Source organism: Lissotriton vulgaris, chromosome 1_1, assembly GCF_964263255.1.
Source record: "Lissotriton vulgaris chromosome 1_1, aLisVul1.2, whole genome shotgun sequence".
Classification (NCBI taxonomy): Eukaryota; Metazoa; Chordata; class Amphibia; order Caudata; family Salamandridae; genus Lissotriton; species Lissotriton vulgaris.
Window position 1 is genome coordinate 1,122,158,333 of NC_141685.1, and position 16,122 is coordinate 1,122,174,454.

Below are 16,122 nucleotides of genomic sequence, written 5' to 3' on the forward strand. Positions count from 1 at the left end.
GAGGGGCGCTGGATAGTAAATTATTTAATTTACTATTCCAACTCCAGTCCCCGTGGACTCTAGGGAAAGGAGTTGGATAGTAAATTAAAGTATTTACTATCCTGGAGCGCCCCCCAGCGCATTTCGTTGTAACGACCTGCGTGGTAAAAGTAGCGTGCTAACGGTACCGCGTTGTAAAAAATGCGTGGTAACCGTTGCATCCCGCACATTATAGTTTATTAAATCAAACATAGAAGGTTTTGGGACACATCCTGAAGTCATGTATGTGATAATGAAGGGAAAGGAGGTAAAGTGAAATAAAACCATTGCCTAGTGTCACACAATTTGTTTAAGTGGAGAAGCAAGGATTAATCCCAAACTTTTGGTTTCTCATTGCGCAATTCAGACACTAGACGTATATGTTTTGCTTCCCCTACAACCACCTTGCCAACACCCCCCTCCCATTTGCCACCCACTCCAGGACCACCACCCTGCTGGCATCAATGTTGCCCTTGGTCACATCACAGACCCAACTGTGTGACCCTGGGAAAATGTTTGCGAGTATCCATGCTCAAGGCTTTAGTCCTACTTTCATGTCCGGCCTGTCCAGATTTTTACTTCTCAAAATCTGGTCAAAATCTGGCACAGGCGCCACCAGCCCTAAAGCCTGCCCTGGAACTTCACTCATGCAATGATTGTCGTCTTGAACGTACCCTCACTTCGGTCACCTTCTTCAGGTCAGGCTGGGGTGCAGTGCAGGTAATCCGGTCTTGGCCTGGCTTAGCCGCTATGTAGGTCAGGGCAAAACTAAGGGTGGGCGTAGTTCGCGAAGTAGCGCTACGCAAAGCTACGCGAAGTGCACTTCGCACTACGCGAACTTCACGTAGCACTATGCGAGCTGCGTAGTAGCATGTTCGCACTGTGCAAGATGCGTTTTCAATGATTGCACAGTGCGGACAAGCATCCGGCACTGTGCAATCATTGAAAACGGCATCTTGCACAGTGCGAGCTGTAGTTTTCTGCTGCTCGAGTAGATTATTACTCGAGTGGCAGCTTTCTCAACGCGAACTGGTAGTTTCTCATTGAGAGCGGTCGCGAGCATGCGCAACCACTCACAACGAGAAACCTTACCTCCCCGCGTTGAGAATCTCGCCGGGATGTCATTTTGCTTTCTCGCGGTCGCGAACATGACGTTCAGGACCGCGAACAAGCAAAAAATGAGCGCTGCACTACGCTACGCTGCACTACGCGTGTTCGCACTGTGCTATGTGCAGCTCGCGTAGTGCGAAGTTGCGCAAACTTCGCAAACTCCGCGAGCGTAGCGTAGTGCTTCGCCCAGGGTTAGGCAAAACAGGGAACCACTGCTTATCAGGCTGTGAAAAACAGGTGGTTGGGCAGAGGCAGTCAGAAAGGGAGAAGTGACAACTGAGAAGAGGACGGGCAGTAGAGAAAAAGGGTTAAGTGGAGGGGAGTTGTGTCGGAGGAAAAGAGGACAAATTGTCAAAATAGGGGCCAAAGGAAATGGAACCGAAGTAGAGAAAAAAGTGTCAGAAAGAGATCAGAAAGAAAAAAAGTTTAATGCGGCGTAGCGAGGGGTGGAAGTGATGGGGTTATTTGAAGATGGGGACAGAGAAGAGGGGGAGCGGTGGCAGTGGACAGCGGAAGAGGGGAAGACCAGTCAGAAGGGAAAGTGAGAGAATGGTCGGAAATATCTGGGTAGCTACATTTACTTTTGAGGTGGAAGGACAGCAGGAGACAGGAGAGACAGGTCAGAGGGAAAGAAGAGTGAAGGAGAGGCAGTCTGGGCTCGGGGTCAGCGAGGGAGTAGGTACGTGTCAGAATTGGAGGGCTCGATAAGATAAATAGTAGGAGAGAAGAGTCAGAAAGGAAGGGTGTTAGGCGACTGGAGATACATTGATTAGAAGAAGGAGAGCAGATGTGGAAATAGGAGTGGAGAAGGGCTAGGCGGGTATCAATCAAAGGAGGCGGTGAGAAGTTGTCAACGAGAGATGAGAAGAAGAGAGAAGGGTGAGGTGGAAGAAGAATACTCAGGACAAGTGGTCGGAGAGTGATCGGGGGAGAGGGGAGACAGCCACCAGAGGGAGAGCGCAGAGAGGTCAGGGGAGAGCGGGATCAGAAGCAGAGGGATCAGAGCGGGAGAGGAGGATGAAAGGACAGCCAGACAGTTGATGGTTTTGGCTGTAAATAGACCGGGGGCTGCAGAATGTGTCGGAGATGAAAGGAGCGGCCGACAGCTCGCAGGAAAAGAGGTGGGTGCTGCTGGGGGGGGGGGGGGGGGGAGAGGTGCGTGCCGCGGAGGGGAGTGCTCTGGGGCTGCAGGGAGGGGCCCCGCCAGCAGAGCGCTCGGCAACTTCAGAGGGAAGAGGAGAGCAGGCTGAGGCTCTGTGGGGACGGGAGCAGCCTGCCAGGACCGGCCGGGAGGAAGGGGCTGCACCGAGCAGAGGCAGAGGAGAGCAGCCCCAGAGGACGGGAGCCTGCGCAGCAGAGGGCACGCACACCAGGACCTGCAGCTCACACGCGTAGGAAGGAACCCGCTGCCTGCACCAACCCACCAGAACTAACTCATCCAGGACCTGCCAGCGTAGGGCACCAGCATCCAGGACTCAGCAGCCCAGAGCACCAAGACCAAGGACAGGCCGGCAGGAGCAGGTCTCCGTCTTGAGGACCCACCTACCATCAACGCCCACCTCTCTCAGGGCATCGACCTTCAGCACCCACCAGTACCCGCCCCGGGCCCTGCTCGGGGCGCTTGTCTCCAGGATATACCACCGCGGGGCGCGCGCTGCCTCTTCAGAACCCGTCAGCCTCGCGCCGAGGGGGGCCAGGCACCTGCCTGCACGCGCCACCAGGAGCGGGCCCCGCCAATGCCCGGCACCCCGCGGGCGGCATGGGCCAGGCGAGGCGCGCGCCAATAGCCAGAGCCCTGCGCGCGGGGCCGAGCGCGAGCCGCCCAGACAGGTGAGCGGCCGGCGGGGGATGAGGGGAGGCAGGGGTTTACACCTGTGCTGGGAGGCAGGCGCGAGACACCGGAGAGAGCAGGGCAGGGTACAGCTGCTGCAGGTAACACAAGGTAGCAGAGAGGCGAGCTGAGCGCGCGCAGCGCACCGGGCGGCCCCGGGGAGGAGAGGGCACACGGAGGGCGAGAGTCAGGTCGAGGGGGCGCACAGGCGGAGAAAGGAAAGAGACAGAGACTAAAAGGAGCTGGCCCCGAAGCAGGAGCGCGGCAGAGGCTGAGGCACCGAAAAGAGGTCCGAGAGAGTCAGGACTGGGAAGCAGGTGAAGAGAGAGAGGGCCGGGGAACGAGCGGGCATTAGGAGAGAGAGGGGCACACAGATATAGAGGGAAGAGAGAGACAGGGGATGACCTGAGAAGCAAAAACTAGTGCGAAACCCCAAGGGGCGCAGAATGAAAAGAAAGCGAGACGAGGGAAGTCAAAGTGATCAGGGCACGCGACCAGAGCGATAGAAATCAGACAGGATTATGAAGGGATAAGGCAGAGAGAGTGAAAAGAAACATGAGAGAGGCAGCGAGAATTAGACTGAGGCAGGGTCAGGCTGGCAGGGGAAACCCCGCTGATAGAAATGGGAGACGGGGGAGACAGGCGTAGGATTCAGATGGAAGATTACCAAAACCAAAGAGAGGAACGGGAGGATGGAGACGGGACTGCAGGCTGATGGAAGGGAGAGACAGAGCAAGGGAAAAGAAGGGAGGGGTGGAGAGAGGGAAGGAGTTGCACTAATAAAGAGTAATGTTCGCGCTATATAAAATCGTATTAAATAAATAAATAAATAAAAATAAAGGCAGGCGGCCAGGGCAGTGGATTCGATGTAGGAAGGAAGGAGTTCGTAGGTGGTAGGGAGAGAGGGGCAACCGCAAGCGAGGGAGGGCTCGTTAAATGCTGGCGCGAGAGTGCTCGTGAGTGACTCAGAGGTGCAACTGAGAGATATTGTACTATAATTGGGAAGAAGAATGGGGAGGAGAGGAGGTGTTATGACAACACAAAGAAGGATTAACAGAGAACAGGGATAGACGAGGGAGAAGAAAGGGAATGTGGCAAAAGAGCTGAAGGAGATTTATTGGGTGCGGGGATGTGTGAGAGAACAAGTTTGCGGCACAGGGGAAGGATGTGTGGCAAAGAAACCTAGCATCCATGGGCATGAAAATGATTGCTAAGTTTATGTTCACCAGTAGACCAACGCTTTACTAGCAGAAATTAAGTTCAGGCGAATAGGAACTCCAAAGGCTTGACTCGTTCGTTAATTGTGTGCCTTAAGCAACAGGACATCAAAGTCCACAAACAGCTTTAAGGCCCTGCTGACACACCAGGCTTTTGACAGTTAAGGACGTTTGCCATGGGTTGTACTCAGGTCATGAGTGAGGAATTTCTACCTCCACCTAGTGTTGTAGGTGATTAAAAACAATTGAACTTCGTGTGTGCTATTGGGCCTCTTGGTGTTAACAAAGGGGGCGAGGCTTGAAGTAAAAAAAAAAAAACAGTGTTGCACTTCTCAGAAAGCAAAGTCAAGAATCTCGGACCACCCTGCAGTGCCTTTTTCTGGCTGCATGCCTCTCTGAGACTTCTGGCAGGATCCGTTCCAGTGTACACACGCCTCTGGTCTAGCAAATCATTTTTCTCTAATTTGGTTGAGGATGAATCCCTGTTTGGGTTTTCCTCCTCACATTGAGAAGTGTTATCAATGAACACAACAAGCAAGCCTACATGCACTCTCTGCTGTCCCAAGCAGATAGATCATGGGCTGGATACAGCATCATTCTAGACATCTAGCAGCTCACTCTCAGGGTAAAATATTAAACTACCCCAGTTTTGGTATAAAGTGCGCAGCTCTTTATTTTTAAGTTTTTCTCAGACAATGAATGTTTGAATTTCATTTGTCATTACACTAAAATGCTCACTGTCAACTTACAGATGCTGCTGTGTACTTTGTGCAGCTCTTAGAGGCAAGAACTTTCATTTACTATTAGCTCTTTTGCTGGTCCTATCAAGAGACCCTCTGGGCTGAGAAATTGATTTCTGAGTTCCCCTATACTTTAGATGAGCATGACCCCGTGGCTAACAAGTCCTTCTTCCTAAGGTCTTCTTTGCAATTGATCTCAAAACAAAGTAGGGCTGAAAAAAGTGAGAGTTTTCCCTATTTAACCCAGAAAGGACCGGGAGATATCACAACCAAAAAGAATTTCCTTTCTGTGTAATATAGTTTTAAAGCGTTAATGTGGCTTGTAAGCAATGACATTTGTTTTGATCAATTCTACCCCCGACTCATCATACATTACATTCAAACCACAACAAAACATTGCATGTATCTATACAATTTTTATTTAAAAAAGTTATTTTCATATACTTAATATAAACAGTTTATCACAAATAAAAATGAAGATCATATAGTCTTTTTCAGAACAACAGTATTCATATATTTACTAAACATAATACATGATTCTTAATACATAAAAATGAATCAATTAAAAACAGTTTGTCGACGCGTTTCGGTGCTTCGATGTTTGGAACACCTTCCTCAGGACTAAATTAAAATATCTTCTTTATTTATTGCAATTTTTACTTTGCGGTACCAGTTTTAATCCGGCGGTTGAAGTAATGGTAGCTACTCCCCTTCCACTCAGCTGTAGCGTCAGAGGATTTAGTAGTTTGTGCAGGACCATCCGAGTCACTACATGCACTTCATTAGGCTTTGTTCTTATTGTTTCCGTTTTTCAATTTGGTCCTGCCTAGTCCTTTGTTCCTTAAGGACTTGCACGGTGATCTTCCCTCTTCATTAATTTGAGGTGATCAGCAACGTCTTTCAAAAAGACGAACGCTATGCCTGCCCGGTCTCCCTGGTTGCCCGTGTGAGAGACGGCTGAGTGGAAGGGGAGTAGCTACCATTACTTCAACCGCCGGATTAAAACTGGTACCGCAAAGTAAAAATTGCAATAAATAAAGAAGATATTTTAATTTAGTCCTGAGGAAGGTGTTCCAAACATCGAAGCACCGAAACGCGTCGACAAACTGTTTTTAATTGATTCATTTTTATGTATTAAGAATCATGTATTATGTTTAGTAAATATATGAATACTGTTGTTCTGAAAAAGACTATGATCTTCATTTTTATTTGTGATAAAGTGTTTATATTAAGTATATGAAAATAACTTTTTTTAATAAATTTGTATAGATACATTCAATGTTTTGTTGTGGTTTGAATGTAATGTATGATGAGTCGGGGGTAGAATTGATCAAAACAAATGTCATTGCTTACAAGCTACATTAACGCTTTAAAACTATATTAACAGAAAGGAAATTCTTTTTGGTTGTCTCAAAACAAAGTAGTCATATGTCTCCAGTGAGGGCAGACTATCCCAAAGTTCCTGGGGTCCGGTGCTGGGAGCGCAGGCAAGCAAGTCTGGCCTTAACCTTCACTGGGACATGAGTATCTCAAAATGGTTACAGGGAGTTTCTCATTCACAGAGAAACCCCAAACTCTTAACCCCTTCGCTGCTGATGACGAGCTCAGCTCGTCATCAGCCACGGGTGGCGTGTGCTGATGACGAGCTGAGCTCGTCATGTAACGCGATATTTTAAAAATTGCCGCACAGCGCAAAAATCACCGCAGCAGCGATGCGGTTAATTGATAGGGATTTCAAGTTAAAAACTATTCAGCAAGGGTTTATCCTACCTTGGCAGCCTCAAACCTTTTGAAACAACACGCCGTAAGAATCTCTAATGGTTCTGAAATCTCATACCCTCCAATATGTGTTTACCAACATGGCTTTGATCAGACTTCCTATGAAATGCTGCAGGACCCATTTGTTAGTCTGGTCGATGTCCTTGAAAGTCCTGTCACCTTTGAGTTTCCGATCTAGGGGTTGCTCTCTGACTGTGTTGGTGGAACTGCTTGTTGTTCTATCCCAGAGGACAAAATAGCGACACCACGCCCACCATGATTTAACCCTGGGTCAACCATTGTAAAAGGTCATGCATTTAGATCATATATCGTTAGACACTAATCAACTCACCCACAGAATACTTCTAACCTGCATTCATTTGTATGTTCAGAAGAATTTGCCAAGATTTTTTTAATTAAGCAGGATTGAATTTATAAAGAGGTCTCTGAATTCAGGAAGCATGAACTTAAGACAACCTATCAAATTGAAGATAGTGAAATGTGCGTTTTCTTTAAGAGAGTGAAGATTTTCATTGTGGCAGTAAAGCCTCATGTGGGGCATTTGTTGTCTTCTCACAATCGAGGCACATTGCAAAGGTTGCTGCCGGTTTCAATGTGCACTTGACTGGACCGTAACTCATGATATCACTGTAGCTGTGCTGTATAGGAATGTGTTCATGTAAGTGAAGCGGACAGGTATGGAAAAAGCATATGGAGGTTTCAGTATTCAGCGGAAGCTCAAATATAGGGTGCAGAAAGCCCACATTTTCTGTCACTTTAGCAAGGCACACATCTTCTTTAGATGGATTCGTGAACTGGTGCCCCAAGTGAATAATCCACAGCCAGGCTTAGACAGAGGAGCACAATGTATTTCTCCTGGCGACTGGGCTCGGAAACACCAGGTCTTGCCAGCTCAAACTGCTTCACTTGGAAAAAAGGTGCATTCGCTGCAGAAGACATTGTGCCGTGGCTTTGGATCTTGCTATGATTTTCACCACATAAAGTTTGCCAGACTTTTGAAGTTTTCTTCCACTGACCTAGATTTTCCACAAATGTAGCTCACACACAACCGTGCTTGCAAATACTTTTTCCAAAGGTAATCTCCTTTACCAGGTCCCTTCCTTAATCCAGGTTCATCAGCCCCAGCAGGGACAGGGAGACAGTCTTCCATGAAGAGGTGGTCTCTGTACCCCGAAGATAAATAACTCTTGTAGTCCCTGATTGGAGGCTAAGAGCTCCTCCTGCTTGGTTCCCTAAACTCTCCTTCTCAGGACCAAAACGTAAATCTACCACCAGTTGCCTCAGCTGGTCTCCAAGGTACTGTCACAGCTGGCAAGTTGGCTCCCAGTTTTGGATTTCTATGCTAATGCTTTGCTGACCTCCTCTCTTCCATTATGGTCGTGAAGGAGTGCACCAACTGTGACCCTCCGGACGCCCAGCTTTCAATTCCCACTAGTAGTTAAGTAAGTCACCCTGCTCAGCTTTGGAGCAATGCGATTAAATGTGCATATCCAGGAGAAACTATTACAAGCTGGTGATGCGTTAGGCTCAATTTTAAATAACACATTTGTGCGTAAAGGTTATCCATAGGGAAACTTTAGGGTCAGCTCCACAGGGTAAAGTCCTACCTCTCGGGGGATCCTCCCATATAAGAGTAAAGTTGGAGTCGCCATACGGTTTTACCTCTGCCCCAATACCAGGTTTCTCCTCTTCAGGTGTCCTGACACAGAGAGGCAGAGTGGCGGCTGGATTCACCCAAAGAGAGGATCTAGTCGTCCCATGGCATGTTCATATCAAGAGCATCCTTTTACAGGGCACCCTTAGTGGCTTCCATGATGGGCTGCTATCTTTGGACATTGTGCTCCCTGCATGTCATAGGCCTCAAAGCATTTACCCTACGAGCCACATCAAAATGATAAATATCTGATACATTGGAAAATCAGTCTAGTTAAAGCAGAGGACCACCATTGACCTCTTTCGGACTTTATCAATATGACAAAAGTCAGCTGGTCAGTAGGCCGTGGAAAAATGTAAACTACACTGGCATAAATGTGTAGAATTTCAGAAAGTTCGTGTTTGGCATAAGATTCCTGAAATTACACCATAATGCCACTTTACGTAGTGGAGTTCAGAAAAGTTTGTTAACAGTGATTTTCATGCTCACAGAGGGACAAAAACCAAGATTTTGAGTATGAGAAATTCTACGAAAAAGGCTTATGACAAAAGCGTATTATGTGAATTTCGCACCCTCTTACTGGTTAGTCATTGATGCTGAAAGACTTGACTAGTTCATTGGTTTCTTTTATGGAAATCAAATTGAAAGAGGCAGTTTTGGTTTTGTGGTGTTGGAAGCCAGGTTTACCTTGATTAGCACGAGGATGCATGGAAAGTGTGCCTCAATGCTGTTACCTTTTTCCATTAAATGGTCTTCAAGAGAGTTACAGAGATCCGGAGAGTGGTTAGTGCAGATTCTGGAGCAGTCTGCTTTTTAGAATTCAGAGATGATTTTGAGTTTTTCTTTGGTCACGCATGTAGCCTGTGAGATGCATTGCATATAATGGGATCTCCTGCCTTTTTTGACGACTGCTTTATAGATTCAGTACTGTTGTTAGGGTCCGTTTTCCACATTCTGGTTCTTTAGTTTCTTCATATGTCTTTCTAGGCTTCTAGTTCAATTTTCTGTAATTTTACATCGACGCTGAGCTAACCAGAGATCAGGCCGTTTCACAGGTGTCATATTGGGTGTAGATCTTCTATTATTAACTCCAATTGGGCGATATTTTTGGAGATTATATTTAGGACAAAATATTTAGTGTGAAATAATATTCATATTTTGATATTCTGGTACAATGCCAGGACAGCCTCTAACAAAATCTCACAATGTGGGGGTGATAGGAAGAAGGGAAATTCAAGAGGGGTGAGCAGGGACAAATAAGGACGGACAGGCCCATGTTGAGTAATCTTTGATGCAAAAGGTCAGTAATGAGTTTTTATAAAGCACTACTCACCCTCCACACTTCCTATTTATTTGCATTTTGAATGGTGTTCGATAACCCTTGGGGATGGGCTCCTGCAGTAAATGTGAATTGCCTTATTCTGTTTAAAGTAAAGGAGTTGTGGGCTAGAGTTCGATATTAAATTGCAGATAAGAATTCTGGTCTTGCTTAAGGATTTTACAGTTATTAGGATGCAATAGAGCCGAATGTGAGGGGTGACCAGAAGGTTAGAAAATCTTTGGTAGGCTAGATGAGATTGGAGTCCAGTATTCCTGGAGAGCAATAGAGTATGCAGACATACAACTGTAAGTTAAATAAATGGCAGTTCCAGAAAGCTAAAAAGATGCAGGCACAAGACGGTCTCAATAACTGCTTGGAGGTCACAATACATTTTAGGAAAAGCCAGGAAAGCCTCCGGAAATGCAACCCCAAAACCTCCTACTGTGAATTCAAAATGCATTACTTATCTCTTTTAGGGCGTCTGTAGTGGGCATGCACTGTCTTCTGTTTCTGTGAAGGGCTTCAAGATTAAGGAGGCCCTCTTAGTATCTTTGAAGGTTTCTGGCAGCGTGTCAGTGCCTTCTGCTCTGTGGCAATCTTTAATTAAACAGGTTCCTCTTTATACCTCTACTGTGTTTTCTGAGTGCGTGAAGCCCTCTTTTTTCTCCACGTTCATGAAGAAGTTGGCGTACTGGTGGTCTTTGTAGCTTATGTGAGGCCTTCTATATTTGTGATGGTCTCTTAGTTCACAACATGCTCTTTGTATCGCAGACAGTCTCTATTGGTGTGTGAGACATTCTCTATCTGTGAAGATATCGACATTTGTGAGACTTTCTTTGTTACCCTTAGGTCCTAGAATCTGTGAGGTCTTCTATAGCGCGGAAGGTCTCTGAGTCGAAAAGGCCCTATCTGTTTCTCTGAGACTCTTTGTAAGTGAGTGAGGCCTTCTGTGTCTGTGAATGATCTCACTTGCCCCTGTTGGCATCCCTTTGAGTCTCTAAGAGTGTTACATGCCTTCTTTATCAGCAATAATTGTTAAGCACACAAAACCTTTTTTGTGTCTTTGTGAGTATATGTAAAGGTCTGAGTTCATAAGCCCCCCTTCGCACCTCTGCGGGACTCTATGAATCTATATACCTTCTTTAACTGTAAAGGGCTCTCAGTTTATAAGACCGTCTTTGCAACTCTCAGGATCTCGGAGTGTGTGAGGACTTCAATCTCAGGGAAGGCCTCAGAAGTCACAATGCCCTCTTTATATTTCTAAGGGATCTACTAATGTGTGAGTCCTTGTATATGCCTGCATATCTCCATGTTGGTGAAGCTCTCTTTGTGTCTCTATGAGTACTCGTAAGGACCTCTATGTTCACAAGGCCACAGTTCGTCTGAGAGTCTCTGAATGTCTGATTCCTTTTACATCCAGAGAGGCCTTTGCATCTGTGAGGGTCTCTATGAGTGTGGGACTCTCTGAATGTCCATGAGGAGTTTGTGAGACCACTCTTGTATCTTTGAGGGTCTCTATGAGGGTGTGAGTCTCCGAGGGTCTCTGAGTTTGTGAGACCACTCTTGTATCTTTGAGGGTCCCTATGAGTGTGTGAGTCTCTCAAGGTGTCAGAGTTTGTGGGACCACTCTTTTATCTGAGAGGGTCTCAGTGTGTGAGTCTCTGAAGGTCTCTGAGTTTGTGAGACCACTCTTGTATCTGAGAGGGTCTCTATGAGTGTGTGAGTCTCTAAGGGTCTCAGAGTTTGCGAGACCACTCTTGTATCTTTGAGGGTCTCTATGAGTGTGTGAGTCCCTGAAGGTCTCTGAGTTTGTGAGACCACTCTTGTATCTGAGAGGGTCTCTATGACTGTGAGTCTCTCAAGGTCTCTGACTTTTTGAGACCACTCTTGTATCTTTGAAGGTCTCTATGTGCGTGTGAGTCTCTGAGGGTCTCTCAATTTTTGAGACCACCTTTGCATCTGTGAGGGTCTCTATGAGCATGTTAGTCTCTGAGGGTCTCTGGGCTTGTGAGACCACTCTTGTATCTTTGAGGATCTCTATAAGCGTTTGAGTCACTGAGGGTTTCTGAGTTTGTGAGACCACTCTTGTGTCTGTGAGTGTCTCTATGAGTGTGTGAGTCTCTCAAGGTCTCCGAGTTTGTGAGACCACTCTTGTATCTTTGATGGTCTCTATGAGCGTGTGAGTCTCTGAGTTTGTGATACCGCTCTTGTATCTGAGAGGGTCTCTATGAGCGGGTGAGTCACTGAGGGTCTCTGAGTTTGTGAGACCACCTTTGCATCTGTGAAGGTCTCTATGAGCGTGTGAGTCACTGAGGGTCTCTGAGTTTGTGAGACCACTCTTGTATCTGTTAGGGTCTCTATGAGTGTGTGAGTCTCTGAAGGTTTCTGAGTTTTTGAGACCACTCGTGTATCTGAGAGGGTCTCTTTGAGTTTTTGAGTCTCTCAAGGTCTCAGAGTTTGTGAGACCACTCTTGTATCTGAGAGGGTCTCTATGAGCCTGTGAGTCACTGAGGGTCTCAGAGTTTGTGAGACCGCTCTTGTATCTGAGAGTGTCTCTATGAGCGTGTGTGTCACTAGGGTCCCTGAATTTGTGAGACCTCCTTTGCATCTGTGAGGGTCTTTATGAGTTTGTGAGTCTCTCAAAGTGTTCGAGTTTGTGAGACCACTCTTGTATATGTGAGAGTGTCTATGAGTGTGTGAGTCTCTGAGGGTCTCTGAGTTTGTGAGACCACTCTTGTATCTGAGAGGGTTTCTACGAGTGTGTGAGTCTCTCAAGGTCTCAGAGTTTGTGAGACCACTCTTGTATCTGAGAGGGTCTCTATGTGTGTGTGAGTCACTGAGGGCCTCTGAGTTTGTGAGACCACCTTTGCATCTGTGCGGGTCTCTATGAGCGTGTGAGTCACTGAGGGTCTCTGAGTTTGTGAGACCACCTTTGCATCTGTGAGGGTCTCTATGAGCGTGTGAGACACTGAGGGTCTCTGAGTTTGTGAGACAACCTCTGCATCTGTGAGGGTCTCTGAACTTGTGAGGTCTTCTCTCTTTATGAAGGTCTTTGTAAGAAGGTGATGTTATCCGCTTTTACTGTGAGTCTCTGTGATTATTATTTCCATTTATGAACATGACAATCACAGTGTGGGTACGATTCTGTCCATTTGCAGGCACCAGCCGTTCATATTGTTTGCTGTTTGTCGTTGCTGCTTTGCCTGTTAACCGTATGATCACTCCTCTTGCAGCGACCTGGCAACCTGGGGGTGTGAGGGAAGAAGCCCCCCCAGGGCCAGGAGATGAAGACTCGGTTCTACCCTAGGGTGCTTCCACAGCAGACTAGGCCCCGGCGGAGAGTGCGGCCGGAGCATGGCCCCCGGCAGCCCGTCCGACACCTGCCCTTGGATTCTCACCCTTTCCCTCTGGCTCTGCAGTCGGTAAGTGACGTCATTAGACTCGGGTTGTCATGAGAGAATGCCTGAAACTTTTCAAGACATTTTTTCTCAGAATCTGTAGTGTTTAACCTTTTTGTCAGTTCTGTGTTTTTTCTTCTACATTTACTGTATTTTAAGAAATGTTAAGCACCAGGCTCATGTTCTCCCATCCTTTTTATGTCTCGCCCACAGCCGCTTTCAGCTTTCTGTTGTTGAATACCTATTTTGTGCTACACGATTACTTACAGTGGGCTTTGGGTCAGCCCGTGGCTTACTATTGCTTGGCTTTCTTTTTTGTAAATCTCATTTGCTTGCCTACTTTTCAATGGCTTTCATTCTTCCTGTGTTTGTCCCTCCCATGGACCAATAGCTACTTTACCATCATGTTAATAGGATGACTTCTATCCTTCCACTGCTTACATTCAGGGACACGTTTGTTTTTCTGCACTCCATGTGTGTGTATGTGTATTCTTGGTCTTTCCTTTTTGTGCTGCTTCTCTTCTCAAATCCCCATTCCACCCTCCGTATTCTCAGTGTTGCTCCCCTTCCTTTCCAAAACTCATCTGTCATTGGCCTGATCCTCCGTTCCCACCTTTTTAAAACACATTTCAAACCGTCCTGCTTTCAGAGAGCTTCCCGGCACCTCCTGCTGCTCCTGAAAGTTAACAGAGTAGACTTGTTCCTGCCACCACCCACACACTCCTCCCTTATTTTCCACACCCTCCCCGTCAAATTAGTTTCTTAAATTTTTTTTTTATCTTGGTTGAGGGCCCAACAGCTTCAGTTCGCTACCGGAATGTTCCTTTCTCTTTGATGCGCTTTTGGTCATATTATATTTTACGCCTTATGGTGGGCGGGGCTCCGTCGGCACTAGGAAGGTAGTGCTCCCGTCGGCCAACGGCCGACAGGAGCACGTAAGGGGTAAATTTACCACTCCCAAATTGGCATTTGCCATTTTGGAACAGTAAATTAAAAAATTTTTAAAAACCACTGTCACAACACATCTTTGCGCATACATGATAACGAATGCATACCTATATCCTTTTTAGGTCGCGCATTCAAGACCTATTGTAATTTCTTATCTTGGGTTAAAGCCATCCCCCAGCTTTTGATTTGTTTGTTTCGGTGTCATTCAAAAATCCTTGCTTGCCTGTGGTCAGTCCTGCCTCTTTGTCCCTCCTTTCTCTCTTCCGTTCCTCCCATGCAGCAGGGTCTTAGTACTGTCTCATCACATTACAGTTCTTTGCCTATTCTCTGGGGGTCTACTTTATTTCTTTGTTTCCTGCTCTGTTTCTGTTTGCCTGTGTGTAGTTAAGGCATCATAGCTGATTACATTTAAAAAGTTTCCCTCCCTCCCACCTCCTCCTAATTCCACAGTTGTATTGGGGGTACTTCTTTTGCCATGCCTCCCTCTTCGTGGTTATATTTTTTAGGCTTTTAGCAATTTTTGCTGTGGACCATTATTTGGGATTTCTTTTAGTAGGATGTTAGTTTGGTTTTGGACTTTGTTTTACAGAGGATTGGGCTTGTTTTTTGCTTGGCACAGGGAGATTAAGTGATTAGCCCAGAAGCTAGAACCTTGGTTTCCCAGCTCCAAAACCAGCCGCTCTGGCCGTGAGACCACAACCTCTTCTTTTATAATGGCAAGGGACTAGCAGAATACCCCCCCAAAAAACAGTGTACAAAAAACGTGACTGAGCAGAACAAGCCTTAGCAGCGTAAAAAGCTGACAGTGAATGTCCAAATGTTGGCGTTGCCAGTGCTTATTTATTGTTTTATTCTGAAGTTTTTCATGTTGCGGTGGCAACAAGCTAATTCGACAAGCATTGGTCAATATAAAACTGAGACAGGCAAACTCAAATGGGTGCCATTACTTATTCATGAGTTAGTGAACATTTAGACTTCAAATTAGAGAAACTGTAACAGCAAGCGTACTGTTGGACATGTTCTGTTAATGCTCTCACTCCTGTGCACTAGAAGTTTCCTTGCGGGTAACAATTGTTTCAAGAAAAAGTCTATTTTGGAGATGGTCCTTTGAGTAGCATGACAATTCCAAAATAGTGACACTATTTGAGTTTAGCTTGTGTGGATCGACACAGTATGTGACAGTAAGTACACGGCGAGCACCTATGATGATCCCTGAATTCCAGGCAGCTGTGCAGACATATTGAAATTTCACTTTCATATTCACACTGTAATAGGACCTCAAATAATGAAGTCAAAATGGCGCTGATTATTTGAGTTTACAATTAGAACTACTGCAGTGTCCATTTATTATGTTCCCATTGTATGATTTAAATTGTGCATTTTTATAAAAAATTCTATTAGTTTTCTCAAACATGTGTGTGTGTGTTCACAATATTAAACAATACGTTTTCTTGTTAAGAAGTATGATAACACACTCTGGTGTTGTGTGTACATTCCTGAAGCGCAACCCTTGACATTAGCAGTGGGTGAAGTTCCTGGAGGTGTCCCCTGCGCGCGCAGGGCTGCTAGCTCAGCAGTGTGCACCGCCTCCCTGGTGACAGCAGATGCACAACATGGCCGGATACCTGCGGCTCTGGAGCTCCTGTAGGGTGAGTGCCAGAGTGGGGCTCCGTGCCTTCGCCGCCTGCCCTGTTCCACTGCCCCTGGCCTCCCCGCGCAAGGCATGGAGCTCCCAGTCTGCGGAGGCCGAGGGACCTTACAGTCCCAGCGGGGGTACCTGCAGACCTCCTGGGCTCACCTCAGCTCGCTGGCTGAAGGGGACGGAGGGGCTGAGAGCAGCGGAGGGGAGGAAGGGGGTGAAGCCTACTCCGCGCCGGTCATGACTGCCCTTGCCCCGCTCATGATCCCGGAGGTCTTCCTCAATGTGCCGCTCATCGCCGTCACCAGGAACCTGGTATTACCCTGGTTCATCAAGATCATCGAGGTGAGGTGGAGGCGGGCATGTTAGACTGGACCCCAGGGGGTCCAGATGTGCCAAGTGCTGAGGTGGGTGATGTGCAGGGGAGAAGTCTTAACTTTTGGGCTGGGATGTGCTAAAGTCAGTGC

General features: G+C 46.7%; 1 protein-coding gene across 2 annotated transcripts in view; it reads left to right on the forward strand.

The window, feature by feature from the left end:
• The first annotated feature begins 2,015 nt into the window (after positions 1-2,015).
• Positions 2,016-16,122, forward strand: part of WNT10B (Wnt family member 10B) — a 284,728-nt gene continuing 270,621 nt past the window's right edge. The window contains exons 1-2 of one of the 2 annotated variants that reach the window (XM_086963722.1): positions 2,016-2,249; positions 12,904-13,092. In XM_086963722.1, coding sequence (XP_086819848.1) covers positions 13,025-13,092 — 68 coding nt within the window. In that variant the 5' untranslated portion in view covers positions 2,016-2,249; positions 12,904-13,024. Of the gene's footprint in view, positions 2,250-2,364; positions 2,959-12,903; positions 13,093-16,122 lie in introns of those variants that run through there. The other variant, XM_086963721.1, reaches the window with a different exon arrangement.